The following is a 27,307-nucleotide window of genomic DNA, read 5'->3' on the forward strand; positions in this document are numbered from 1 at the left end:
TACCTATACAGTACTGTACCTGCCGGTGCTAGGCCCCTTCTCCTATAATGAACTGCCAGATCCCGATCGCTCCTTGGATGTGTCCCCTGGATCCGGGTCTCGCGCGGCTGGATCAAATAATCTGTGGGAGCGGGTAGTAGTTACTGCCAGTAGCTTGATGCAGGTTCCGTCCTGATTTGAACGTGTGTGAGATGGCTATGGTAGACACCTTGGAGCTGCGGGCGTGAGAATTGCCACTGACATTCGAGTTTACGAGCCATGATTTTCTGGGCGACAACGAGTCGAACACGAGTCTTGTCACTGCAGACTACGAGGAGAGGCATATTACGTAGAGAACATCCTAAGCAGGTGCAATCTAACTGCTTGATTGTGGTACACATGGGTCGTGCGGCTTCTGCGCAACGTTGCTGGCTCCAGCTCTGTCTACCAGACACCATTATGATCAAGACCCATTCGAATCCCCATCTCAAGTAATGTGAATACAAGACCCAAGCGCCATATCATCATTCCGTAAGCTCCGTAACCCATAACCATCAAGAAGACTCTAGAAGGCGGTGTACCCGTAATTGACTGGTTCTCTTGAGGCGAGTTTAACCACCGAAACCGTAGAGGGTGCGGCCCTGTCGCTTGAGAGCATAGACGACATCTGGATCCAATTGTCAGCATTCTGTGTCGCCATTCGCTGATGTTGAATTGACTTACCCAGAGAGGTGACGGTCTTTCTCTTTGCGTGCTCAGTGTAGGTGACTGCATCACGAATGACGGACTCCAAGAAGGATTTGAGGACACCACGAGTCTCTTCGTAGATCATGGCAGAGATACGCTTGACACCACCACGACGAGCGAGACGTCGGATAGCTGGCTTGGTGATACCCTGGATGTTGTCGCGAAGAATCTTGCGATGACGCTTAGCACCTCCCTTGCCGAGGCCCTTGCCGCCCTTTCCGCCTGTGAGAAACAAGTGTTAGTATACTCGACGTCCAACATGTTGTATCACTGTGGTCAAGATGAAGTGATGTCAAGTGGCGTGCAGCATGCCATGTCGCAACTGTGGTCCAGATCGGCTGAGCTGAAATCGACGGCGACAACAACATGCACTCGCCACGACAACAGCGACAACAATGACAAAAGTAACAGGATGGAAATACTTACGTCCAGTCATGTTTGCTGAGTGGTAGAGTTGATAAGATGAGTGTGGATAATGAAGTTGTTGATAAAAGCTTGACGGTGGGCAGAGAGACGGGTTGTGGTGGAGGAGTGCGAAAACAGAGAGAAGAGGAAAGGAGAGAAAGCGCGGAAGGAGGAAGAGGAAATATAAGCAAAAGCAGGCGGCGGGCGGTCAGGCAGTGACAACGGCAGATCAGGTCGTGGCTTGGCGGTTTCAATGATCTGTGAGCGCAATAATAATCGCAGTGCTCAGAATCAGGCGAAAGAAGTGCTGGAAATCAGTCGCTTCAAACAGCACAGAAATCTGGTGTGCTGATTGGCTGTGAGAATCAGCTTCTTCGTCGCATGATGATCTGGGCTAGCCCGAAGATCACGTGCGGGGATTATTGCTACCTACCTAGGTAGTAGCAGGTCGGAATCATAGATCACCCCGGCACCTGGGTTAGGATCCGCTGATTGGCAGGATACTATTGGTCTATAGTAGCGGTAGGCAGTGATCTAACCGGATTAGGGCTATCACTTCAATATCCATAATACAACTGTAGTACTAGAACTGATGACGGTTGGAAGTACGTCGAATAGAGCCACTAGAGAACTACTAGTAGTATCTTACATCCTACGACCATTGGGTTGACAGCATTCACAGTTTCGCACATTGGGACCTTTGATGTTCTGTAATTGTACGTGCACTGGCGAAGTGGATCCTCATGTAGTCAAGGTAGGGACACACTCATTGTACCACTCCAAGCAGAGTTCAACACCATCTTTCAGAAAGACGAATATCGCTCCTTCTCCTTGTACTTGGTGTAGCCAACATAGCCGCCACCGATCAAGCCTGCAAAGAAGATCAACTTGAAGAAAAACCAGCCCCATCCTGCGCTCTTCTTCTCCCTCCTGCCTCGGGCGCTAGCCCGCGCCGCAGCATGAGAGTCCCTGCCCACATTCGCCGCAACGGGGTTGTATAGATTTCTCGTCTCCACGCTGATGACGTCGAAGTTATCAGATAACTCGCCGGTATGGGCGCTGAAGCCCAGGTAGACCGTACTGGGCAGTCTCAGCGGTTGCTGATCCGTCGCTTCGACCGTGAAGCAGTCGATCCATGAATCGGCCGCCTTGTACTGAAGTTGTAGTGAGAGCGACTTATCTTGAAAGTATGTGATCTTGGCCTTTGTTGGGACGGAAGCGGCGCGCAACCCACGAGCCTATATATTGCACAATGTTTAAGTTAGTCCGTGAATCACAACAGACACACAAATTGTGACGACCACTTCGTCTCCAGCGGTGCGGTCATGCTTACCGAGCAACCCGCCAGTTCATTGGCTTTGCCATCATTCGCGGCATCGTATGTGGTCTTGCCATCACCAAGCATGGCCATCACGTAAGGGAACACCACTCCAGGCCGATTGTTCTTGTATGTGTCGAAGAAAATCCCCAGGCCTTCAAACTGGTCTGCGTGGCCAAACACTGGCCCTGGCTCGCCCCGCTTTGTCGTAACCCACATGGCAAAGCCATCTCCGTGCAGATGTCCCTTTCCGTGTATTGAGAATTCAAATTCCACCTCCCAGTTGGTCGCCGTAAGCGGTATCCGTGAGAAGAGCCAGCCAGACTGTGACGGCAGGTCCGAAGTCAACCGAATGTACTGGTCTGCTCGAATGATGGTGTCGCCACCAAAATCCCACCAGCGACTGGACATGTCGGAATCGAGGTATGGAGGTGCTAGACTGTGCGTGCGCAGCTGTTGTGAATTCCATCCTTGTCAGCTCCCAAAAGGTCGTTCAAAACTGTAGCCAACTTTTTCGCAAGAGGAAGAGGAAGTCCGTTCAACTGTCTGACCAGGCGCTTACCGGTATGCTTTTCATCGAAGTATCCGCCTCGACTGCTGCTTGCGTGCCTAATGTGAAGGCCGCCAGCAGCCATGTTAAGGACGCAGCATTAGAGAGCCACATCTTTGCGCGGTGGTTTGCGTGCAAAGTGCAGCGCAGCGCAGTTGCTGCCGTATTACTGTAGTGTAGTCCCCCCTGACTCGGAACCGACGAGGATGATGCGGTGATGCAGCGTGAAGAAGCAAGGGATTCAAGAAGACAAAAGTACTTTTGGAGCCAGAGGGCGCATGGCAAGCACCACTGCAGTGGACTGAAGAATAAGCCGTGGCCGAGAACTGAGGACTATACACACTGCGACTTGAACACAACACACTGCGGTGGATTGATTATAGTATTGTTGTACTACCACAACGTGGCCAGTTTGAGCATGGGTTGTAAATGACGCCTGTGGGGTGAACCATCGCCTAAAACAATACAGTAGCCGATACCGCGAGCCCTAATAAATAATGACGCCCCGGCTCCCCGGAAGAGTTGCCATAAAGATGAACTCAGGCTGCGGTTAGCATTACGCTGTCTCAAATTCTTCCAGACTCACTCACTTCACACGTAGAGAAGCTCAACAAACACACTTCCACCACACCCGCACAAAGAAGCGCAACCCTCTCTTATACCATTCACCAGATATCCCTTCCTCAGATCCACCAATAAAACCAAAAACCAAAACAAAACACAGCAAAACAACATCCATCATGTCGTTCGGCGGTTTCTTCGGCGGCGGCAGTAGCAGCAGCGGCTCCGACAAATCCTCGTCTTCCTCGCCCTCGAGCAGCAGCACATTCAGCAGTCCCGTCGCATCCAGTTCCAGCGGCTCTGAAACCCTGCAAAAGCTACAAGCCACAGTCGCCGAGCAGACAAACATGGCGAACGCCCGCATGCTGATCTCAAAGGTCAACGAGGTCTGTTTCTCTCACTGCGTCACCAACCCAGGCTCGAGCTTGAGTTCTACGGAGAATAAGTGCATCAACGCCTGTATGGAGAAGTACTTTGATGCCTGGAACGTGACGAGTCGGGTCTTGACTGCCAGAATCCAGAGGGAAAGCCCTGGGTTGGGTGGTGCGGCGGCGGGAGCTGCACCGGGTGGGAGAGAGTTGTTCTAAGAAGATTTTACTTTTCAGAGGCGTATGGGAGGTACAAAAGGAGAAGGAGAACCCGGCGGAGGAAAGCTCCTGTTGGGGACCTAACGAGCTGGCTTGAGCTGGCCTAGTTGCGCCACTGTGGATTGTACTGCGTGCTGTGTGCCGCCTGCGAGTTTCCTGGTTGAGATCCAATGCGAAGGCCGGGTGTACTCGACCATTTCTTGTTCAACTTGCTCTCCGACGCCACCAGGAGCTCTCTGCGTGCAGTCCAGACGGTGCCGCTCATATCAATCACCAAGCCTTTTCGTCCAGCATCGGTCTGGCTTTTCCAAATGCGGCACTGCTACCACAACATTTTTCCGCTTCTCACCTCAGCGGCATCCATCCTCTTCGTCCATCTGTGCTTGTGGCCAGCCGTCATTGGCATTGGGTGTATCAGTGGCTTCGGGCGTGATGCCTCCACAGAGCACGATTTTGTGGCAAAAACCGACCTTCTACTGTGAAATAAATGAACGGGCTGAAAAGGAGAAAAAGGGAATTTGTGATGGGTCTGGAAATGATTCATGCAGTCTACGGGTAGATTTGGTGTATCCTGATAAAAAGGGCAAAGAGGAGAGGATTCAAACTTCCGACCTTTGTCTGTATGCAGTGTACTGCAGTGTACTATAACGTACAAAATTAACATTTCTCTTCTCCTTCTCTCCATGTCGTATCGCAGGAATACTCCGCCCCGGTTCTATGCCTACAAATACTGCCTACTACTGGGACTGCTTTCACATAGGTAATCAGGATCAATGGAACTCGCTCTAAAATGGCTGAATCACACAAATCACATAATGTAACGCCTTGCGGCAATTGTAGGTAAGTACATACGACAGGCAGCTGACAATGAGCAATACAAAAGCATTCCTCCTGCCGCACAGATCATCCAGCCGTGAAGGGGAAACGACCTCATCCATTTGTCTCATGCCAGCTTGTCCCCGTTGCCGTAGTGCCGTACTAATAAGAGCAGTAAATTCATAAGATACCCAAATGTCTGCCTGCATCGTGAAATACTAGATGGATATCCTCGCCATTGTGCCACACGTTGTGCCTTTGCGCAAGGCCATTGCTGTGTCCCCGTTGCACAGCCACCCATGGATCATTCGGCCACGATTTTGGCGGTGCTATCAGAAATCGGTAAAGAAATGACCGAATCTAATATCATGTCAGTACGAAAGTACATAGGCAACAATTTGAACAAGTTGGGTTATGCGTGACTTACGGATCGTCCCCTTTCTTCCCATACTCCTCCGTCTCTTCGGGGTACTTGTCGAACTGACTAGCGTCGCCTGCTCCACCCTTGACTGGGGGCACATAAGGAGCATCAATGTCTTTCTTCAGCAGCCTCTCCCACGTTACCTCAGCGAACCAAGGATGATTTTTGATGTCTGCCGAACCGCCGTGCAAATTGCCCAGTCGTTTAGTCAAGTCGCTCGTGATCAGCTGCACCAAGAGATCCTGAGCATCTTGGTGGATATAAGGGGGGTATTTGACCCTTCCTTTCAAGATGTTCTCATAGATCTTGACAGGAGAGCCTCCATCCCAGAATGGGGTGAATCCACACAACATCTCGAAAATCAGGATTCCGAGGGACCACCTGGGTGAGAGTTAGGTACCAAACTAGGCCGTGCTTCGAGGGCCACTCACCAGTCCACTGATTTATTGTAACCCTTGGAGGCCACGACCTCGGGCGCGAGGTAGTCGGGAGTTCCGCAAAGAGTCCACGTAATGTCGGGGACTTCCTTGGCAAAGCCGAAATCGGTGATCTTGATATGGCCATGTCTGTCGAGCAGCAAGTTTTCGGGTTTCAGGTCGCGGTAGATGATGTTCTGGTTATGAAGATATTCAAGGGCCAATGTCACTTCCGCGGCGTAGAACTTGGCCACTGGATTAGGGAAACGCTAGAGTTGTCAGTATTTAACTGCCGGCGGAGTTGGGTCTGGAGAGGTACCTGTGACTTCCGGAGTAAACTAAAGAGCTCGCCACCTTCGATAAAGTCCATGACCATGTAGAGGTTTTTCGAATCCTGAAAGGTGCCCCAGAGTGTGATAAGAAAAGGGTGCTTGACCCGTTGCAGCATCCTCCTCTCATCATTGGTATGCTCGATTTGTTTCATTTTGACCACCTGGGCCTTTTTCAAGACCTTGATCGCATAGAAGCGCTGGTTATGTTTGGATTGCACCAGATGCACCCGCCCAAATGAGCCGGTGCCCAACGTTCTCTGAATGGTGAAGTCGGAGAGGGTGTATTTGCCCTTGGTCTGTCTGGCTACCGGCTTGGAGTCAGCGACGCCAGCCGCCGGGCTGACGATGTTCGCAATGTTCATGTCGGGGGTGCCGTTGCTTTCGTTGGATTTGGCATTGGGGTCCGACGTCGAGGTCACGGTAGTGGTGGTAGCTGCAGTCGACTGGGTGGGTGCATCGGACGCAGTCTTGGATGACGAAAGGTGTGATGAGGCATCAGTCTTCTGCGAAGACTTGTACTGGATCGGTTGAGGGCCACTGCTGCCGCCGCCGGTCGACTTCTCTTCAGCAGACTCCTTAGTCCTCTTCTTCTTGAGCAGGCCCCCAAAAGTCGGCATTTGGGCGCCGGAGGGAAGCGCACGTTCCCCAGGTATGGAATGCTACAAACAGGGTGGATTGAAGGAGCTCGTAGGCCCGTTCAAGGTCGAAGTGCCAATCGAAGTCGACGTGGGACAGGCGAGGGAAGGGAGACGGAGAGTGGGAGGGGTAGCAAGCAGGAGCAAGGACCCAGCGAGGGCGCGAGGAAGCGCTCCGGTCGTCGTTGGGCCTGTCTGGAAGCTGCAATGCAGTGCAGCCCGATAAGCTCCAGTCCCACGAATAGCTTCGCGCAATAATCGTATAGTATGTACTTGAAGTTGGGCACTCAGGATGTAGCTAACAGAAGTTGTCGAGTGCACTGGGCAGCAGATGGTTCAGAATGTGATGTGATGCTGATGCTATACTAGTAGAAAGTGGGCAGAGGAGTGAGGGACAAGCAGCAAGTCAAGCTCTTGCAAGTATCTCCAGTCCTCGCAGTAGTTGTAGCGAATGGATTACAGGTACGAATGAGAGATGCCGCAGATGGGATGGAGCACCGGTGCACCAGTGACCGAGAGTGACAACCACAGGCACTACTACTGGCAGCTGGGGACGGCATGACCCTCCTCAACAGAAAGGATATACGGGCAGCCCAGACGACAAGAGGTCCTTGCAACGATTGACACTGCACACAGGGGAGCTTTATGGACGACTATTGGCGATGCACGGCGTCCAGTGGCCAGTGATAGTGAGCAACGCGGCCTGCAGTGGGATGTGTAGCACTAGTAGTGGGTGGTAGCTCAGCGGCCGTTGGGGGAGAACGAGTTTAACTTCTGTTCCTCAGAGCACGATCAACATACCACTGTAAGCACTTAGTTTCTCGGGCTTCGTACGAAGTACTAGTACTTCAGCAGCTACCTGGCAGTGCAAAACTCAGGTTGCCTCGCTGCAGTTCCACAGTGTTGTACAATGTTGTAGAACACCCCCGCGATGTACTGGGCTACTGCTAACTTGATACTACTAGCTAGCAATACCTCTGAACATGTACAGCGTAGGTACAATTGAACTCACTTCAAGCTCATCATCCAGTCCTTCAGCCACGTATGTCACGGTCCACCACGCAGCCCCGCCCCTCATCGGGCTTGAGAGCCTCGACCGCCGCGGCCGATGGTCCCGGTTATATGATCGGAGCAGGCGGGGTGTGAACAGCATCTATCTGTGTACAGTACTCCTGGTGCTGTGTAAGCTGTTTCTCACCCGGCAACTAAGGTGACAGCAGAAGACGATAATCATGGTCCATACGCTGTGCAATGGTACGGCTAGAACGGTACAAGTACATAAAGTAGCAACCTGGAACCCTTGGAAGCCAAGAATCCATAGTCCCAGCAGACTGGCAGTTCAAGTTCGTTATGCTCGTGCAAGTCTCATCTCACGAGTCACCTCATCCACAATTTCCTGAGCTTCTCCTGCAGTCCGCGCCTCGAAGTCATATCGTTTGGACTCGTTGATTCTTCTGACCACGAGCCGCACAATTTTGGGGTGTTTCGTGCTGACTTTGCACCGCAGAATATCTCCAAAGGCGATTGAGCTGAATTTGGCATTCGACGTGTTGTCTGCAGGCATCACATGGATAAGGTCTCCATCGAACACCAGGACTCTCTGACTTCCCTGCGCAAACGGGGCCAATTGTTTCCTCGTGACATAATATTTCTTGAAGTTGCTCGCGCTCGACATCAAGTCTTGCTTCTGCGCTAATGGATGCATCGGCTGGCCTTTCTTGACCTTCCTAGGGCCTTGAATGTCCAGAAGAAGCGGCGCATTCGGCGAAGAACTGCCCGGCGAGCCTGTCAAACTGGCGACTCCTGCTCCAAACCGTTTGCGTACAAGCTCAAGATCAGAGCGCGGACCCAAGGCCTCGACCGTCCGGTCCAAGGGCGCAATGGTGTTTGTTCCAGCGACCTTCAACACAAAACCAGCCTTCTCCAAATTCCATCGTTTGCACACATGATCGAGGATCTCGGCAATATAGCTATCCATAGGTACCTCCAAAGTCGTCGTTTGTGCAGACATGTCGATATCAAAGTACCGTACCCTGATTGTCTTTGTCCTGCCCAGACGCGGAGTTGCCTGGGGCCCAGCTGGTGCGGGTAAGTCTGCTGGGGTTAAGGTGGTGTTGGTCAAGGCCGAGGTGAATGGCTGGCCGGCTAGGAGGATGTTGCCTTTGGGCAATGGCGCCTTGAAGATGGGAGGTGGCTGCATTGGCTGGAACGAAGACTCTGCCGCGACAGGCACAGCTTCTTCTTGGGCAGCTGGCGCGTACTGCGGCGTTTCCTTCCTGTTGGTCTCGAGTTGGGCGGGTGTCGCTTCGACCAGAGCGAATTCATCGAACGGCCGTTCTCTGGATCGCCCTCGAGCGCCCCGATTATTGTTGTATGTGAAATCGGTCACCGGCCGTGTGCGGACTAGCGGTGGGAAATCATAGTCCACCTCGCCATCCTCCACCATTCGTAAGGTCCACTTGTTTACATCGAGTTGAGCTTCAGCGAGCGGTGGCTCTCTCCCTTCTTCCGTGTATCTCCATAGACTGAGGCCGATTGCTTCGGCAACTGTGACTGGATTGCCGTCCTTAGAAGTTCTCGCTAAAGGCATTTCGAAAGGTTCGTCGGGGTCTTTAGAAAATGGCGCGTATATTTTGATCCACAGCGGGTTGGGAGATCCTTTGCCTGACAAGGCTGCAAATGCCTGCAAGGGATTGCTCGGAGCTTTTCTCTGTGCGTTCAAGGCAGCTGATAGTAAGCTCTTGGGCTGTACCATGCTGATAGGCCTCCGAGGAGGAGGTAGTTCTTGTAATGCCGGACGCGGTCTCTGCTTCCTCGCAAGGTCCGGTGTACCGAATCGAGGCTCGGAACCGCTGAGGCTTCCTAGAAGTGCAGGTGAGGAGGTGAGGTTCGTCTCCCCCATAGGGTTCAGTAACGAAGGGGAGTCAATAGTGCCGCCCAACTCCGAGGACATTGCTGAGCCCACCGATTCTGCGTCTGATTCATCTTGGTCATGGTCTTGCTCAGGCCGGCTGTGCACGGTATGAGACCCGGTGGGATGATGATCTGGAAGCGGAACGGATTTGGACGTCTGCCCTGGGCGAATTCGGCGACGTTGGAAGTAAGCAGGATCAACCTCGTTCTCTGAGGACAACTCGCTGCTGGTTGTCGTGTCTCGTCTTGCGCGGGCTTTGACGGCCTCCACAGCACCAAGCGACCCAGTGCGACGTCTGTTATCGGTGGAAGGCCTTGAAGGTGAGGTTGTGATGATTTCAGGCCCTGGGCCATGAGTTGGGGATGAATCAGCACGGTTCCGCGCCGGCATCTTTGCAAAACGGATCTGTTGAGCAGCACGCTGAGCGCCTTCGGCCTCTTCCTCGGACTCGTCCGTCAGGTCGCTACTGTCATCATCTTCCACATGTTCCTTTTTCCGTCTACGTCTGGCATTGAAGCCAGGGCCAATCGTGTCATTGCTAGTCCTACCGGTTAAAAGCCCCCCTTCATCTTCTTCATCGCCATGAGAGTTCACGAGCTGAAGCTCTGATCCGTTTTGAAAGTACTCCGTGTTGATGGATGTAGGAATGGGCGGGGAGCACGTCCTTTGAACAGGCTCCGCAGACCAGCCAGCAGCGCGGAACTCGGCGGTGTTCAAGACCGATGAGTTGACATTGATCAGCCGTTCAGCAACACCATCCTTGACATTGGCAAGAAAGGAGGTGCGTAGATACCAAATGGCAAATCTGTGCTCACGTTTAGCAACCTCCGGTTCGCACAGGGGCACCTTAGGTGCGAGGAACCGCAAGATGTGGACGAGATTGACTCACTCTTCGTTCTGTAAAAGCGCCATACCGGACCAGCCGACCAGATGAAAGGAGGTAAATCCGTATGAGACTAGGTAGGATATCAGAAGGAGGGAGGCTGACCGCGACGAGTGCAGCCTACTCCTCAAACGCCTTGTTGCAGAAGCAGACTCCGTGACATAATGAACGCTGTTTGATCCCACGCGTCTAGGGCGTAGATGAGAAGCGACCTGCCAGTGTCTCTCTTGGTTTACTTGATATTTGGCTAAGTGCTGGCACTTACAACTTAAATGTTGCGAAAGTAAGCAGGGCTCTAGTACTGCAGTGCCAGTGTGGTAGTAGGATGAAGTCCGGAGAGGCTGCCGTCAAGCCAATCGGGGTTGACTCTCGCCTAACACGTTACTAGTAAAGTGAGTACTACGACATCGACTCCAACAGCCTCGTCAGGCTGCGGGCAAACAAATGGTCTTGCGCCTCTCGTGTGCTTTTATCGCTTCCTCTTTTTCTTGCATTTGTCAACCCGCATTTCCATCTCACGCTCATTCTAGCCTTCCAGCCCAATATGCAGTGCCCTCATGCTCATTCAGACGACCTGAGACCTCCACGAGCCAACCAGAGCGTATACCGAGAGGACTGCACGCAGTGTTTCGACTCCATAGACGACGAGGCGGGGTTAGACGTCTGCCTACACTGCTTTAACGGCGGCTGTGCAGGAGAGAGGAACCATTCCCTATTGCATTACTCCTCCACCGGTCACCCTCTCGTATTGAACATCAGACGCATCCGAAAACATGTTCAACGGGAGGAACCACCAGCCAAGTTGACCAAACTTGCCATCGCCGCCGAAACAGAAGAAGACCGATACGAGACGATCACTAGAGTCAAGTGCTACGCATGCGAGTTACAGGATGTGGACAAGACATCGGGCAATCTGCCCAACGTGGTGGATGGGGTTCTAAAGGCTATGACCTTCGCCAAACAGGAGGAAGTCAAGGCTTGGGAGCAGGAATTTACACCCTGTGAACACACACTCTGCCTTGAGCAACAACCCAGCAGACAGATTGAGTCTCAGAACTTGGGGTCGTGTTCGAAGTGCGATCTGAAGGAGAACCTTTGGCTCTGTTTAGAATGCGGCAATCTGGGATGCGGGCGGGCGCAGTTCGGAGGCGTTGGTGGCAACTCTCATGGCCTGGCTCATGCAACAGAGAGCAGCCATGCCGTCGCAGTCAAGCTCGGCTCGATAACACCTGAGGGGAATGCTGATGTCTACTGCTACAAGTGCAACGAAGAAAGAATTGACACAGAGCTGGCTAAACATCTCGCTCACTGGGGCATCAACATTGCCGAACGGGAGAAGACCGAGAAGAGTTTGATGGAGATGCAAGTGGAACAGAACCTGAAATGGGACTTCTCTATGACGACCGAGGATGGCAAGGAGCTGACTCCCATCTTCGGTCCGGGCTTTACGGGATTGAAGAACATTGGGAACAGTTGTTATCTGGCCAGTACTGTTCAGTGTTTATTCTCCCTTCCAGAGTTCCAACAGCGATACTATCGTCCGGATGAAGCCCCTCCAAAAGCCAACATTCCTGCCGAGGACATTGAGACGCAACTGCGCAAGCTTGCTGACGGGATTCTGTCCGGTCGGTATTCATATCCAGATAGCAATGTTCACGCTACTCCTGATAATCCAGAGGTGCCCCATCAGAAGGGCCTCTCTCCTGCTATGTTCAAACATCTAATCGGCCGAGGACATGAGGAGTTCTCGACCATGAGGCAACAGGATGCCTTTGAATTCCTCTTACACCTGTGCAAACTCATCAGTGTCTCAAACAATGCCAGTCCTGCCGACGACCCGGTCCAGTCATTTCGGTTCGCTCTTGAACAGCGTCTTCAGTGCTTAAGCTGTAAACGTGTTCGCTACCGAACTGATGAACAAGACAATATCTCGATCCCAGTTCCAGTTCGGCGGAAGCATCTGTCCAATGGCGTTCGGCCAGACGCGGATGCTGCCAAAGGATCTGAATTTGAACCAATCTCACTGAAAGAATGCCTCGATATATTCACGGCACCTTCCACGGTCGAACTAACCTGTCCGGCCTGTGGGTCCAAAGATGGATTCTCGAAATCATCCAAGTTCAAGACATTCCCCAAAAATCTAGCCATCAATCCGCTCCGATTTGAGATCATCAATTGGGTACCCACGAAACTCGACATTCCCCTGGAAGTACCTGATGACATCTTCGAAATGAGCAGTTACAAATCACATGGATTACAACCGGACGAGGAGGAACTGCCTGAGGATGCAGATGTTGCAGGTTCGGGATCCGCTCCTGGAGCATTCGTACCCAATGAGGCAGCCCTTGGCCAGCTGGAGTCGATGGGCTTCCCACGTACACGATGCGAAAAGGCACTCCACGCCACTGGCAATGCGGATGCTGAAGCAGCCATGAATTGGCTGTTCGCACATATGGATGATCCCGATATCGATGAGCCCTTGAACCTTGGTGGCGGCAACAGCGGCTCTGGCAGTTCCGGGGACGACGCTGACAAGATTGCCCAACTGGGAGACATGGGTATCAGCGCACCACAAGCTCGCAAGGCGTTGCGTGAGTGCAATGGCGACGTTAACAGAGCTCTAGACTGGGTATTCAGCCACCCGGACGATCAAGGGGATTTTGGGGAGGAGCCCACTTCGGCACCGGCCGCACCAAAATCGCTTCCTGGCAGTGAGCAACTACCTGCAAATTTTGAGCTCCAAAGCATCGTGTGTCACAAGGGAGCCAGTATCCATGCTGGACATTATGTCGCCTTCATCCGGAAGCCGATTCCTGGCGAAGGCAAGGAGAAACAATGGGTATTATTCAATGACGAGAAAGTGGTCAAGGCGGTTGACATCGACGAGATGAAGAAATTCGCATACATCTATTTCTTCCGCATGGTATGAGGAAATAGCACGTCAAGCGCTGACAAGAGGTGCCTCTTCGGCGGTGACAAACCTTTGTAGGCCACCCTAGGTAGTGGCATAGCCTCGACGTCGTTCCAGGCGCTGAGGCATGCTCTCATAAGCTAATAGCCAAAAACTGCCCAGAATAGGTTGCTCTTACTTTAGGAATGCTCGCAGTTCCACGACTGTCCTGATGCCTCAACAACAGCCCCTGAGCAAGCAAGATGCAGCGAATGAGCTGAAGGGCAGTGCTGACTACTCCGGCGAGGCTGGCCACGTGACATGACGTTGGTTGGATTCGGAGAAAAAATTGTCGGGTCACGGAGACAGCGAAACCGCCAACGTGGGGGAGAAATGTCAGAGAAATCACCGCCAGATGCCCAATGGATGCGCCCTCCAAATCTGTAGACCGCAGTGTGCCTAGGTCCACTGCCACTACATCCCACCAGTTCAGACCTCAACTTGACATTCGTGGTGGCCGTTCCATCCTTCCGCCAACCCGGACCGGATGTCGTTGGTCTGGGATCTATCCTCGCAGTGCTCGCATTCTAGATCCTATTCCTCTGTCTGAGCTACAAAGCACAGTGAAGTGTTCCTCCACGGCACCCTTCGTTTCCTAACTTCCCTCCGCTGGAGCGTCTGCGAACTCTAGCCGCCATGTTCGTCCTCTTCCGCTACCTGCTCTACTTCCTGGGGTTTTATACATTCACCATGTTGAGCTGCTTCGCTCTTTACACCTACCTCCCGAGACCGCCTCCAATCCTCGGGTTTGTGGCCCGCTCAATGTCAGCATATTTGACGCTCATTGTTTGCGCGGCCTACGGAACGGTTGCGTCGGGTATCCTCAAGCTCTTGGGACTACACTATCCCTATGCTTTCTGGACGGTGGCCAAGTCGTTCAAATGGCTGGGAATATACACGATGGGCGTGAGGTTCCAGATTCTTGACAATGGGGAGGAGATTCTTAACAACAATCGGCCTGTGGTCATTATTGCCAATCACCAGACCGAACTTGACGTGCTGCTGTTGGGTTGGATCTGGCCAAAACATTGTTCAATCACCGCGAAGAAGTCCCTGCGCAACGTCCCGTTCTTGGGCTGGTTCATGACACTTGCTGGTGCTGTGTGGATCAACCGGGTGGACAGGAGCGAGGCATTGAAGGCCTTTGAAAGTGCAGCCAAGGCGATGCGGGAGAAGCAGCAAAGTGTGGTCATCTTCCCCGAAGGCACAAGGAGCTACTCGACTCAGCCCATGCTCTTACCCTTCAAAAAGGGAGCCTTCCACCTCGCCGTACAGGCTGGTGTCCCTATTGTGCCTGTTGTGGCGGAGAATTACAGCCACGTCCTGAACGTCAAGGCTAGACGTTTCAACAGCGGGACTATCAGGGTGAAAGGTATGTCGACAACATTGAAATGATGACTTGAGCTGACATTTGGACTAGTCCTTGATCCAATACCCACCAAGGGCCTCACAGCCGCCGATGTTGATCATCTGACCAGAGATACTCGAGAGAAGATGCTGAACGTTCTTGAGGAAATGGCCAAACACCCACTCGCGCAAACGGAGCAGAACAAAAAGGACTCATGAATCACCAGACTCTGGATATGCAGAGTTCTCGCTTTCCAGTGGTAGAAAGACTCGCGGTAGATGCAGATATCGTTGGCAGGATTATGGTTCGAGCGGATAGCCCATTTCAACCCGATCCCAGAGACGGCTAAGCCTTCCGTGTGAGACCGTGGGCTCACGCCGGATAACCTGCACAGGTCGTCCCGTCTTGTAGGGCCATGGTGAGCACGGCGCTTGGAAAGGCTGCTGAACTGGACTAGTCTCGATATTCCAGGTAAAGGCGAGGCCTGCAGATGGAGTCGAGATTTGGAGCTGGCATGCGTCTGAGGGCTGCAGCAGCGGTCGTCCCAATGAATGGAAGTGGAAATAGACGTGGAGATGCAGTAGGGTTTGTGCCCGGACAGTGGGCGTACCTAGAGAGGGCTGGTGATGGGATTCGGTTCAGGTGTAACGGGATTCACCAGCCATTAACGGATTTATGCCTCTCGAAGCTCACAGGGTTCAGGCATATCTAAATATGACAACCAAACCAGTCTGGACTTGGAATGTACGATACATGACTTTTCTTTATCCCACGGCTCATTATATACGCTGCCTATTTACACCTAGCAGAATGCCTGGTCGTAGTACCGATGTTCGTATCGTGATAGTACCTAGGTACCTAGGGGACTCGCAGCCTTGTCCGATCCGACAGCCTTGCCCTGAAATGGTTTGACCAATGCCAAGCCGGCGCGCCGCGTCTCACGTGCAGTGCCTGCGGTTCGTCACGATGTCAAGTGTTGCGCATCTCAGAGCTGCCTTGCAACTTCGGAGACCATTAATCAATACCGTGCCCTTTCTCGTTACAACGCCCTTCTCTTGTCCGCTCGTTCTCAGCACCATTCCAACGTCCCAAGGAGCCTTGACTGCCCCGAGTCACCTTTGAGCATCATCTCAGCAACGTAGTCACCCACGCTTCTGTTCAAGGCTTCGGGCCTTTGCCGCAACCATGCCCGGCTTCGACTTCAGCAACTACAACCGGAATGCGGCTCTTCACGCACGGGGAGTACCATTACCAAAGGCTACCAGTACCGGTACAACGATTGTGGGATGCATATTTGACAATGGCGTTGTGGTATGTGGCGCGCAATGTACTATATGATCGCGCTGACAACAGGGCTATGTAGATTGCAGCAGACACCAGAGCGACGAGCGGCCCCATAGTAGCCGATAAGGTGCGTTGACTACGGCGCGACTCGCATCAGGAGAATCCTTCAAATTGACTCTCTACAGAATTGTGAAAAACTACATTATATCTCCCCCAACATCTGGTGTGCCGGCGCCGGTACCGCTGCCGACACCGAGTTCACCACCGCCCTCATTTCTTCCAACCTCGAGCTTCATTCCCTGTCAACCGGTCGGGTACCTCGCGTGGTGACCGTTATGACTATGCTGAAGCAACATTTGTTCCGATACCAAGGGCACATTGGGGCTTACTTAGTCGTGGCTGGTGTGGACCCTACAGGTGTCGGATTGTTCACTGTCCACGCGCACGGTTCGACGGATAAACTCCCCTACGTGACGATGGGCTCTGGATCTCTGGCGGCCATGGCTGTCTTCGAATCAAGTTGGAAGAGAGACTGTACAAGAGAGGAGGCGATCAAGCTCTGTTCAGAAGCCATCCTGGCAGGTATTTTCAACGATTTGGGCTCCGGCAGCAACGTCGACGTTTGTGTGATCGAGAAGGACAAGCCTTCGCAACTACTCCGCAACTACATCAAGCCGAACGAACGGGCCAAGAAGGAACGCAATTACAAGTTTGCCCGGGGCACGACTGCGGTGCTGAACGAGAAGGTGATTACCAAGGAGGAGATTGGTCGATATGTCACTGTACACGAAATCGGCAATGGGAGCGACTCGGATAGTTTGGTCGTGGTGGAGAAGATGGACGTTGATGATGTGTAGTGCTCCGGAATCAGATCGGGCAGACCGACAACAAGCATGTAACATCACTACTGTGTGTGGACGAGAGGACGGACTCTCTCGTCTGCCCATTCCGCATCCAGGCTGCAGCATTGGCATGGGAGTCCCTCGCAAGTCGGGTTAGAACAGGATTAAAGCCGCGTTCAGAAGGGGGGCGTTTAGGACAATGCAAATGGTTATGGCGAGCCATCTTCACCAAAACGGCGGCACTGCGCTCATCATGCTTAGTAGGACAATTAAGTCCGGCACTGGTATTTGATTCTTTACAAGTACGGAGTGCTATATCTTTCTCTCGCCTTGTTCAAGCGGCAGCTTAAGTGTAGTATACGTCTGAATCCGAGAGCGAAAGCTTGGGACTACCTTCATTCATACAACCCAGACCTTTGTTCCCCTTCAGTATCTTACCAAGGACTACAAGTAACCTTTGAAATGGGGGTTTGGAGAACGCTATCGTTACTATCTACTACTGACTTCCTGAACGCTGGCCCCAGATGAAGTAAATGTCAACACGTGGCCTGGAAGAGGGTTCCACCCATGCTCGCGGGACCAGGGCGGTTGCTTGATATCTCATCACCTCAAGAAACTGGAAGGTATGAAAACGGGTCTGAGTGTTTGACCGCCGACAACGGTATCGAGGTGGTCCTTTGCTGATATGGGACGGAGTTCAGGCGTTTGACCGTGGTAAAGACGAATTGATCCATGGTCCTGACAGTGTACACCCGCAATCGTTGATGCCGAGATAAACGATCCACGGCCCCGGGCATAACTTGAACATCGCTATTTGAATACAAAAGATATGGAGACTGACCAATCTGCCCTCTCCGGAAGCGGCGCCGTGCTGTTGATTCTCATACAAGTTGCCTCAAGAGCACTGACATTCATCGGCAACCAATTCCTGCTTCGGTTTCTGTCACCGTCTCTGCTCGGCATTGCGGTTCAGCTGGAACTCGTTTCAGTCACGAGCTTATACTTTGCCAGAGAGAGTCTACGAGTGGCTTTGCAGCGGACGGGATCGTTGACGACTGTGCCAGTGCTGCCGCCAGGAGGAGGTGTCGTTGATACGAGCGACTCCAGCAAAAGCTCCTCAACATCAGGCTCGACGAAAGACTCCACTGCAACTCATGCAAAAGAGGCCCAGACGGTAATCAATCTATCATACCTAGCCGTGCTGCTCGGATTCGGCATCTCTACATTCTTCGGCATCTCGTATCTCCAAAGCGCTCCTACGGAAGTCACTCGAAGCCCTTACTTCGACATATCGTTCCAGATATACGCGGTCGCTACGCTGGTCGAGTTACTTGCCGAGCCGGCGTTTGTGGTGATCCAGCAGAAAGCGTTGTTCAAAGAACGGGCACGAGCAGAGACAAGTGCTGCAGTTGCACGATGTCTCGCGGCTTGTTTGGCAGCTGTCCTTGGACACAGGAGAGGGTTGGATCCTTCTATCCTGCCCTTTGCGGTAGGCCAGGCTGCCTATGCTGTGGTGTTGTTGGTTCTCTACTTTGTTCCGGTTGTGCAGATATCCAAGCGTGACAAGTTCAGCTTGATTCCTCGAAGACTGGAAACCGAAGCTAAAGCTCAGGAACTGGGCAGCAGCAGCAGCCAACAAGAATACTATATCAATCTGTTTCATGTCGACACCTTGGGTCTCGCCGCAACGATGTACATGCAGTCGATCTTCAAACTTGTCCTCACGCAGGGCGATGCGCTGATCCTGTCGTTCTTGTCCACTCTTGCTGACCAGGGGGCGTTCGCACTGGCTTCCAACTACGGTGGCCTTTTGGCGAGGTTGGTCTTTCAGCCTGTTGAGGAGAGCAGTCGGAATATATTCGGACAATTGCTGTCGTCACCAACATCGGCATCATCATCTTCTTCGGCGGCAGCGGGAGAAGCACCGTCGTCCGCAAACCGTGACGGTAGAAACCAGACCGGATCCGCCGAGGAGAAAGGAACCGGCACTGGCGAAAAGGACACCGACACCGGAACGACGACGAAGACGAAGCCAAAGACCACGACGCAAAGAACTTCCAAGATCCCCATCCCCATCCCCATCCCCATCCCCAACCAGCACCGTCAAGCCTTGTCCTATCTAGCCACCACTCTGCACTTCTACTTCCTCATGGCTCTACCCCTACTCGCCATCGCACCATACATCCTCCCCATGCTTGTGCGCCAAGTCATCGGCGCGGACTGGTACACTGATTCCACGGCTTCTCTCTTGTCCGCTTATTGCTACTACATCCCCCTGATGGCGGTGAACGGGATCCTCGATGCGTTCGTCACTTCGGTCGCCACGCCCGCTCAACTGCGTGCCCAGTCGGGCTGGATGATGCTCTTTACGGCGCTGTATGGTGCAGCCGCGTGGCTACTGCTGAAAAAGTTTGAAATGGGTGCGGCGGGGCTGGTGGGCGCCAATATGGTCAATATGGTCTTGAGGATCGTTTGGAGTCGTTGGTTTATTCGGCGGTGGATACGGAATGATGTTGAAGCTAACAGCGACACGGGGAGGGGTGGCAGTGATAGGGGAACAGCAGCAGCAGCAGCTACATTGCTACAGAAGGAAATACTGGCAGAAGCACTTCCTGCAAAGACGTGTTTGGTGGTTGCTGCTTTGGTCGGGTTGGAATTGAGTATGGCTACCACTACAGCTCCTAGCACAGGGACGTATACTGGCACAGGACTGGATCGTCAGTTGTTGGGTTTGGTTGTGGCGGCAACTGTCTTGTTGGGTTCGACTATGTGAGTTCTGATCTGTCTTTTGTTCTGTGTTTCGTTAAGTTGGACGATATACCCTATGTTATGCTTGAACGTGAAGAAAGCTGATGCTAATTTTGTCCAATTGTTTGCACTTCTAGTATATTGGCCGAACGAGACTTTTTGGTCCAGATGCTCGATTCTATCTTGCCACAACGCCTTGCCGCCAAAATCCCAGGTTTTGCAGGACTGAAACAGTCACGCCATAATCATAGAACACCATCATAATGAGATATAGATGAGACCTCTCGTGAAACGCCGACAATATGCACCGAAAAGCCATGAGGAAGGATTGCCATCCCATCACTTGTGGCATGCTCATCAAGTAGTGAGATAATGATTGACATCAATCTCCAACTCAATCAAATGTAATTTTGGTGGCCTTCTTCCCTTCCTCTGCCTCACGATAAAACGCACCGTACGCGTCATGCTGCTTCTTCTTGACGGTGGTGCCGAACCGCAACAGATCTTCCGGAACATCCTGCTTGGCCGCACGGAGAACATTGACCAGCGCCCCGGCAAGGGCTTTGTCCTGTTCAGTGAACATGGTGATGGCCAAACCCTCTTTGCCGGCGCGACCAGTTCTGCCGATGCGGTGCACATAGTCTTCGGCAGTAAGGGGAAAGGTCACATTGATGACCAACTTGACCTCGGGAATATCCAGTCCTCTTGCCGCAACATCAGTGGCGACCAGCAGGCTCACGGACCCAGATTTGAAAGCTTCCAGACTGGCGATGCGAGCAGACTGCGACATGTCACCGTGGATTCCAGCGACGTTGAATCCGCGGCTGCGGATGAAATTCTCGATCCGAAGGGCTTCTTTCTTGTACAGACAAAACACCAGGATGCGATCATTGCGCTTCTTGCCGGCAGTATGCTCTCTCAAAAGTTGTAAGAGACGGTTCTGTTTGTCCGAGCCGTCCATCACCTCGATCTTTTGGACGATGCGGGTGTTGGCGCGCAGCTCGCCCGAGTCGTCGGCGTCGTTGCGTCCAATGGTGATCTTGACGGGTTCTTTCATGAACGTGGCAGCCAGGTCGCGGATGGATTTGGGCCAGGTGGCCGTGAACATGGCCGTCTGTCGTTTGCTGGACGAGGGCATCTGCGAAATGATGTGCTTGATGTCGTCTTCGAACCCTTTGTCGAGCATCCGGTCGGCTTCGTCCAGGACGAGATATCGGGTCTTGGACACGTCAATCGTCCCGTCGGACATGAAATCCTTGAGTCTACCGGGAGTAGCCACGACGATATTTGCCCCCTGCAGGCTGCGGCGCTGCTCGTCTTTGTTGGTCCCGCCGTAGATACAGACCGGCTTCAGTTTCTGTCCGGCGCTCGTGGCCGTCTTGCACAGCTTGTCGATCTGCTCGAATACTTGGATCGCCAACTCCCGCGTCGGGGCGACAACTACCGCTCGGATCCCCTTTTTCTTCTTTAGGCCTGAAAGACGGAATATCAATGGCATGCCGAATGCGATCGTCTTGCCGCTGCCGGTTTCGGCCACGCCCACGACGTCACGTCCGGACAGTAAGAATGGCCATGCTGCAGATTGGATTGACGAGGGTTTTTCGAACGAGGAGAACACGCTGGAAAATTGCGTCTTGAGATTTGATGGCAGTTGCGTGAAGGCTAGGATGGGCCGCAGGTCGCTCTTCTTTGGGTCCTCGATCTGGACGGATTCGGATTTGAGGAACTCGTCCACCGCCGTTTGGGGCAGTGCGTCGAGCGACGAGTCAGGCTTGTAGGTGTCGCCATCGTCCGCAGTTTCATTTGTATTTTCTGGCGCTGGTGTCGATTGCGCAGTGGCATCGGTCGAACTGGGCGTGATGTCCTGCAGACGTGACGCTTCCTTGCGGTTTTTCTCTTCTTTTCTTCTCCGCTTCTTCTCCTGCTTGGCCAATTGGGCCTCTGGGTCGTCGAGTTTATGTTTGCTCATGTTGATAATGCGTTTGAGGCTTTATGCCAGTGTACAGTTGAACGAAACTCGGCTCTGGGAAAGGGAAGTGAAAACGCAGGGATAGTAGGGGTACGGTAAGTAATGAATGCGTTTGAAGTGGTACCGTGCCAGCGGCAGCGCCACAAAAATTTCGACGATTATTTTGTGGAGCCGCAATTCTGCCGACTTTTTGAGCGGATTCGAAAAGGACCAATTCCAATTCTGCAGGCGGTGTGCGGAATGCCACACTGCAGGACACATTCAATTTATTCTGTTGTGTTTCTTCCATCTTTATCACCCCACTGCTATCTTGTCGTGACATTCAGTTCGGAAACGTGGTCCTGTATCATTGGACTGTAAGGATGAGTTCAAGTTCGACTACGGCGACCAAGACTCCCCTGGAAAGTGTCCAGGCATGCTGGGCGCGGGTGTCTCAAAACTCCCCGATCTATAACTTCCTACTCTCCGACGTTGTCCTCACTAGTGCCACGAACGGCTCGATGGTCGCGACGCTGCCAGTCTCGCCGGATCATTTGAACTCTAAAGGCGTGCTGCACGGCTCTGTCTCGGCGACGATCGTCGACTGGGCAGGCGGCATGGCCATCGCCAGCACAGGTCTCGAGAAGACGGGCGTCAGCACAGACATCCACATCTCCTACGTCTCGTCTGCTAAACTGGGAGACCGCCTGGTCATCGAGGCCAACGTGACGAAGGTGGGCAGGAATATGGGCTTCACAACCGTGACGATCTACAAGGCCGCAGCAGAGGGTGGGGATGAGAACAAGACCGTCGTCGCGCACGGCACCCACACCAAATACATTCTGCGCGACCAGCAAAAATAATACTGCAAAGAGTTCTTGAGTGCTGCGGCTGTGATATAGCTGCTGTCCCAGACCAACAGCGTTTTCTGATACCCACATTATGCTATGCATACAATGGCGGCGTCGGTCGAGGTACGCATTTTGAATTTTTCCCGCAATCAAACCCCGGCATCTTCTTTGCATCAGGCATGAAACACCACCATGGTGCTATGATTCACTCGGATGTCGGAGAGCAAAACTTTCACCCCTATTGCTTTAGATCTCTAGCGACCTTTTTCCTTGGTTGCATAGAGAATTCTGGGTGTGAGACACGATAGAACAGGACAAAACAAGACAATAGATATTGAGCCTACTGTACAGCTTGCCACCACGATTTCAAGGATTCAGTCGTCCTGCACGAAGCCATTCATCCCAGACACCTCCAACTTCTTGCGCGAGAACTGCCGGGCTCCGACCCTCACTATCCAACACTGTCCGGATATCAGGATCTCCGTTTCTGTCCTCCTTGCTAAGCCCCAAGCCTTGCATGGCTTGAAGCACGATGTCTGGAAATTTGTCCCACGGTAGCTGAGACCCGAGGGCGAGTAGCAGCCACGCTACCTCTTGCTGCTGGTAGCGGATGGCGACGTGCAGTCCCGACCCTTCAATGCCCTCAAACGTCCCGCTGTACCGAAGTAAGTCGGTGTGGCCGGCCTCTTCTTCGTCTTCTTGCTCCCCGCCTTCGTCATCCTTGATCATGTGTATGATGGCGTCGATATCCCCTTCGCGACAGAACTCCAGGAATGCATGGCCCTTCCGCTCCTCTGGGTATGCCCGCAGATACGCCTCCTCCGTGGCAGCTGGCAAAATGTCATATCCTTCTTGTACACCGCCTTCATTTCGTAGCGTCACCAGAACCCGTTGGGAGCCGCTTGGAGAAAGCGACGAGATGTCTTTGGAGCAATTCGGGCATTGCGTAATCGTGTAGGCATCTAGAAAACACTCCCTAATCGATAATTAGTACGCCGCTTTTGGTACAGCTTTTTCCTGCTGTCCAAGTGTTGACGGAGTTCTTACCAGTGATAATGGCACCCACAGCTCAGGTTGACGTCGTCCGGAACGCTTTGCACCTGCGCAACAGCCTTGCTGTCCTCGACGTCGCTGTCCGGCTCCACGTCAATGAGGAGCGGGTCATGGCAGCTTGCGCATACTTCGGTCGCCATGGTCAGGTCACAATGGTGTAATGTGTTCGTATGTGTTCGAAATATCAAGATAGGGTACCGTAGTGAAGAATATAGTAACGTGGCCACCAACTTGTTGTCTTCAGGTTGAGAGCGCCTCCGAAACTTTTTGACTCGGTCCACATCCGGGAAATAAATTCTGCCGGTCGGTTATGTCAACTTGAAGCGGTCCGCAGTGTTTCTGCGGAGCTGGAAACGGTAGGCGGTGAGTAGAGGCGTCGATAAGATAACACTAAAGGTTTTAGTGCAGGATAATTCATGTTCTGGACAGAGCGGCGCCAGCACGTTCGCGGAGTGCAGTGTCCTTTTCGGATCATTGCGCGTCAGGCCAGTCCATGCGCCGGACATACAACATTGTACAGAAATACCGGATCTACCGACCTACTCATCCCTATTGTTCGAGTTTCTGAGGGTCATCATGAGCCATGGCAGCCATGGAAGAAGTTCCTGACCACTCAGTGGCCGAAAGTGCTACTCCGGATGCGCAAAGCCAAAGCCCCCCTAAGTCCACTCCGGCAACGACCGCACCTCCAGTTACAGCAGCCGCGGCGATTGACGCTACGTTGAGATTCTTCGCCAACGCGAGCAATGAGACCTTGGGAGCATGCGCGGCTGGTCTTTGCGCGTCTACCTACCTCGTTCTCGGTCGGGTCGGTCTCGTCTTGATTGGCGCTGTTGGGGGTGTCGTTCTGCATGCCACCTGGGAGAGTCAATATAGCGGCGAGTCGGACACTGCCGAGACACATGGGAACCGCCGGAGAAAGGAGTTGGGTTTGGAGGTAGCACACCGGGTCCTTGGGTGGAGGGAAAAATCACGAAAAGAAGAGGAAAATGAGAACAGACTCAAGGCTGATGCCGCTCCGAAAGCCTTGGACTTTTCCGACTTTGAGCCTGAAACAAGAAAAGCCCTGACAAGCCTGACCGATGCTGTTATAAGAGACTATGTTGCCTGGTGGTACAGTCCACTCCTCCCGAAAGACCAACGCTTCCCTGCCGCTTGCAGAGAAACCCTGACGGCTTTCATCGTCTCCCTGTCGAACCATCTATCCCGAAAACGGCCAGCAGATCCCTTCTTGGACTTCTTTTCAAACTCGACGTCAATTGTCATCGTGTTTCTAAACGAACTCGGCTCGGCATTGAAGGCATCGCAGAACCAGGATGCCCAGACAGCTATCAATACATACCTACAATACCAACCGGAGAGCAATCTTGCCAACGTGCTAAGCAGAGAACAGCAAGCCCGTAAACTCAGCTTGGTGGCCGACGATATCTTGCAGAACTTTCTGGACTCGAAATCTTATGATTGCCCTCCGGTCCGGACCTTCCTACAGGAGGTTCTAGCAGGCCTGGTGCTCGAAACCACCATCGACAGTTGTTCCAAGCCGGAGTGGATCAACGGCTGGATTGTATACTTGTTGCAGGATGGCGAGCCTGAAATCATGAATGTAATCGACTCCGGGGTCGAGGACATGAATAGTGCAATCTCGGAAGGGGACACAGAGGCCACTGCTCAGAAATGTCATAATAGGAGGGTCAGCAGGGCGGAAGAGGCTATGCAAGAGGCCATGAGGGAGGCACAAAGGCTCAATGAGATGATTGCAGAAGACGATGCACGACGGAAACGCGGATTGCCTCCCAGCGAGGTGGAGGACACTGGTTCTGTGGCCACGACTGAGCCAGGTCTTGCCACTCCCACTTCGTCCGATAGCGATCGAAACAGACGTGGGGAGCAATCGATGGAGTCTTCCCTTGTCTTCGACATTGATGGTAATGTCGTCAATTCTGGCGCTCCAAGTCCAGTCAGGGAATCTGCTCCTCCCTTCACAAGCTTTGACCAACTACCGGAGGCTGTTCTTACACCGCCGCGGCCTGTGTCGAGCGCCCCGGGGCCCGTGGAAGCAATGGTTGCCGTTCCGCTGACGTTACACAATGCTTCCATCACAATCATCGATCTAGGTGATGGTGACGAGAAGTCGGTCCTTAGGCAAAAGCCCACTGGCGAATACTTGCTGCAGATTGAGCCAGCTTCCCAGCGGTATCCAGGATGGATGGTCACTAGGAGATATGCAGACTTTGAGCCTCTTCATCACACGCTGACTACCATTGCTCGCCTTTCGGGCGTCCCGGAGTTTGGACAGAAGTATCCTGCGCTTCCCAGCTGGAAGGGCCAGACAAGTGCGTCCTTGCTGCACGACCTGGAGACATACCTGCGCTTTTGTCTCGGTTTTGAACCACTGGCGGAGACTGAGGCCATGAAGAAGTTCCTCGACAAGGAGACTGGGTTGCAAAAAGCGCCGGCCCAACCCAAGAATGTTCTGGCGCAGGGTGGCGTGGCTCTGGAGAACGTTGGAAAGAATTTCATTAACGTACTGGGCCAGGGTGGAAAGAATATCGCTGGTGGTGGTAAGGCAGTGCTGGGTGGTGTGCAGGGTGTCTTCGGTGCTGTGGCGACTGGAGTGGGCGGTGCCCCCAAGAAATTGATGCCTGCTGCCCGGCCCTCTCAGCAATTATCAAGGACAAATACCGGATCAAGCACCCCTAGCTACCGACAAAGTCAAGAGCTGCCGAGACAAAGTACGGAGAGCTTCGAGAGCAGGCCGCCGCCGCTTCCGACCAGACCTAACCAGAGCCCCTCAAGGCATCAACCGACACCCCGGACATCGTCTAGTCTCGATGAATCAGTCCGTCAGTCGCAGGAAATAGTGTCAATGCCACCGCCACCGAGCACTATCTCCGACGACTATCAGCCCAGCCCATTGCCGAAGCCCGAGACGCCTCCTCGGCCACGGCAAGACACGATCACTGCGAAGCCATCCACTCCCGCTCCGGCAGTCAAAGCAAGTAGCACAGAAACCCCCCCTCCTTCCACCAGTGCTCCGCGACTTCCTCCGAGGAAGGCCAAAAAGGATGTTCCTATCTCAGAGGAAGAGACACGCATTCTGATCGAGTTGATATTTGCCGTTTTGACCGAACTATACTCGCTTTCCGGGGCATGGGCCATTCGATTGTCGCTACTTGGTGCAGCGAGAACATTCCTGCTGAGGCCGAATAATCCGCAGTTGGAGTCGATCCGGACTCTCATTCAGGAAAGTGTGATTGACGCCAATTTCACTGATAGGGGCCGCGCAGCACACATCAACAAACTACGTGAAAACGTGCTTCCGACTGAAGAAGAGCGGGCAAAGTGGCCGAAAGAGATGACAGCGGAAGAGAAGGAGACCCTCCGTGTAAAAGCGAGGAAGTTGCTGGTCGAGCGCGGTATGCCGCAAGCCCTGACAAGTGTGATGGGAGCGGCTGCAAGCGGGGATGCCCTGGGTAAGGTGTTTGATTGTCTTCAACTCGAGCCCGTGGCACGGGGCTTAATATTCGCGCTGCTGTTGCAGGCCATTCGAGCTGCAACACAATGAACAGAAGCTATGTATGATTAGGATGAAGAACACGGCGGTACATGAACGGGTTATGACTGTGGGGGGGACTTGGAAGTTGACAATGTATACTATTATGATAGAATAAACGACACCAGCGAGTGTTGGTATAGAACCACAAGGCTTGGATTTCTTA

The 27,307-nt window shown here is 53.0% G+C and overlaps 13 protein-coding genes across 13 annotated transcripts; 7 read left to right on the forward strand and 6 right to left on the reverse strand.

Moving 5' to 3' along the window:
• Positions 1–345: 345 nt before the first annotated feature.
• HMPREF1120_06252 (histone) lies at positions 346–1,476 on the reverse strand. Its single transcript, XM_009160453.1, has 3 exons — positions 1,153–1,476; positions 703–948; positions 346–646 (listed from the first exon to the last, which is right to left on the reverse strand). Exons 1-3 carry the CDS (start codon positions 1,160–1,162, stop codon positions 591–593), a joined length of 312 nt encoding a protein of 103 aa, XP_009158701.1. The 5' UTR covers positions 1,163–1,476; the 3' UTR covers positions 346–590.
• Positions 1,477–1,682: 206 nt separating this feature from the next.
• On the reverse strand, positions 1,683–3,536 carry HMPREF1120_06253 (lectin, mannose-binding 2). Its single transcript, XM_009160454.1, has 3 exons — positions 3,012–3,536; positions 2,465–2,902; positions 1,683–2,369 (listed from the first exon to the last, which is right to left on the reverse strand). Exons 1-3 carry the CDS (start codon positions 3,111–3,113, stop codon positions 1,935–1,937), a joined length of 975 nt encoding a protein of 324 aa, XP_009158702.1. The 5' UTR covers positions 3,114–3,536; the 3' UTR covers positions 1,683–1,934.
• A 203-nt stretch (positions 3,537–3,739) lies between these two features.
• Positions 3,740–4,147, forward strand: HMPREF1120_06254 (mitochondrial protein-transporting ATPase; the record flags this gene model as incomplete). Its single annotated transcript, XM_009160455.1, has 1 exon — positions 3,740–4,147. One exon carries the CDS (start codon positions 3,740–3,742, stop codon positions 4,145–4,147), a length of 408 nt encoding a protein of 135 aa, XP_009158703.1.
• A 750-nt stretch (positions 4,148–4,897) lies between these two features.
• On the reverse strand, positions 4,898–7,354 carry HMPREF1120_06255 (protein kinase A). Its single transcript, XM_009160456.1, has 4 exons — positions 6,120–7,354; positions 5,816–6,069; positions 5,391–5,765; positions 4,898–5,323 (listed from the first exon to the last, which is right to left on the reverse strand). Exons 1-4 carry the CDS (start codon positions 6,747–6,749, stop codon positions 5,296–5,298), a joined length of 1,287 nt encoding a protein of 428 aa, XP_009158704.1. The 5' UTR covers positions 6,750–7,354; the 3' UTR covers positions 4,898–5,295.
• A 527-nt stretch (positions 7,355–7,881) lies between these two features.
• On the reverse strand, positions 7,882–10,877 carry HMPREF1120_06256 (uncharacterized protein). The gene is made up of 2 exons (XM_009160457.1): positions 10,571–10,877; positions 7,882–10,486 (listed from the first exon to the last, which is right to left on the reverse strand). Exons 1-2 carry the CDS (start codon positions 10,591–10,593, stop codon positions 8,116–8,118), a joined length of 2,394 nt encoding a protein of 797 aa, XP_009158705.1. The 5' UTR covers positions 10,594–10,877; the 3' UTR covers positions 7,882–8,115.
• A 231-nt stretch (positions 10,878–11,108) lies between these two features.
• Positions 11,109–13,493, forward strand: HMPREF1120_06257 (ubiquitin thiolesterase; the record flags this gene model as incomplete). The annotated part of the gene is made up of 1 exon (XM_009160458.1): positions 11,109–13,493. One exon carries the CDS (start codon positions 11,109–11,111, stop codon positions 13,491–13,493), a length of 2,385 nt encoding a protein of 794 aa, XP_009158706.1.
• A 657-nt stretch (positions 13,494–14,150) lies between these two features.
• HMPREF1120_06258 (1-acyl-sn-glycerol-3-phosphate acyltransferase) lies at positions 14,151–15,080 on the forward strand (the record flags this gene model as incomplete). Its single annotated transcript, XM_009160459.1, has 2 exons — positions 14,151–14,886; positions 14,935–15,080. The coding sequence occupies 2 exons, from the start codon at positions 14,151–14,153 to the stop codon at positions 15,078–15,080; spliced, it is 882 nt and encodes a 293-aa protein (XP_009158707.1).
• Positions 15,081–16,047: 967 nt separating this feature from the next.
• On the forward strand, positions 16,048–17,003 carry HMPREF1120_06259 (proteasome component PUP1; the record flags this gene model as incomplete). Its single annotated transcript, XM_009160460.1, has 3 exons — positions 16,048–16,173; positions 16,226–16,273; positions 16,332–17,003. The coding sequence occupies 3 exons, from the start codon at positions 16,048–16,050 to the stop codon at positions 17,001–17,003; spliced, it is 846 nt and encodes a 281-aa protein (XP_009158708.1).
• Positions 17,004–17,817: 814 nt separating this feature from the next.
• On the forward strand, positions 17,818–19,761 carry HMPREF1120_06260 (oligosaccharidyl-lipid flippase; the record flags this gene model as incomplete). The annotated part of the gene is made up of 1 exon (XM_009160461.1): positions 17,818–19,761. The coding sequence occupies one exon, from the start codon at positions 17,818–17,820 to the stop codon at positions 19,759–19,761; it is 1,944 nt and encodes a 647-aa protein (XP_009158709.1).
• On the reverse strand, positions 19,713–21,841 carry HMPREF1120_06261 (ATP-dependent RNA helicase). The gene has a single exon (XM_009160462.1). It carries the CDS (start codon positions 21,703–21,705, stop codon positions 20,131–20,133), a length of 1,575 nt encoding a protein of 524 aa, XP_009158710.1. The 5' UTR covers positions 21,706–21,841; the 3' UTR covers positions 19,713–20,130.
• Positions 21,842–22,067: 226 nt separating this feature from the next.
• Positions 22,068–22,547, forward strand: HMPREF1120_06262 (uncharacterized protein; the record flags this gene model as incomplete). Its single annotated transcript, XM_009160463.1, has 1 exon — positions 22,068–22,547. One exon carries the CDS (start codon positions 22,068–22,070, stop codon positions 22,545–22,547), a length of 480 nt encoding a protein of 159 aa, XP_009158711.1.
• On the reverse strand, positions 22,545–24,007 carry HMPREF1120_06263 (uncharacterized protein). Its single transcript, XM_009160464.1, has 2 exons — positions 23,583–24,007; positions 22,545–23,511 (listed from the first exon to the last, which is right to left on the reverse strand). The coding sequence occupies exons 1-2, from the start codon at positions 23,726–23,728 to the stop codon at positions 22,902–22,904; spliced, it is 756 nt and encodes a 251-aa protein (XP_009158712.1). The 5' UTR covers positions 23,729–24,007; the 3' UTR covers positions 22,545–22,901.
• A 173-nt stretch (positions 24,008–24,180) lies between these two features.
• Positions 24,181–27,153, forward strand: HMPREF1120_06264 (uncharacterized protein; the record flags this gene model as incomplete). The annotated part of the gene is made up of 1 exon (XM_009160465.1): positions 24,181–27,153. One exon carries the CDS (start codon positions 24,181–24,183, stop codon positions 27,151–27,153), a length of 2,973 nt encoding a protein of 990 aa, XP_009158713.1.
• Positions 27,154–27,307: the final 154 nt, after the last annotated feature.

Source organism: Exophiala dermatitidis, assembly GCF_000230625.1.
Source record: "Exophiala dermatitidis NIH/UT8656 unplaced genomic scaffold supercont1.5, whole genome shotgun sequence".
Classification (NCBI taxonomy): domain Eukaryota; kingdom Fungi; phylum Ascomycota; class Eurotiomycetes; order Chaetothyriales; family Herpotrichiellaceae; genus Exophiala; species Exophiala dermatitidis.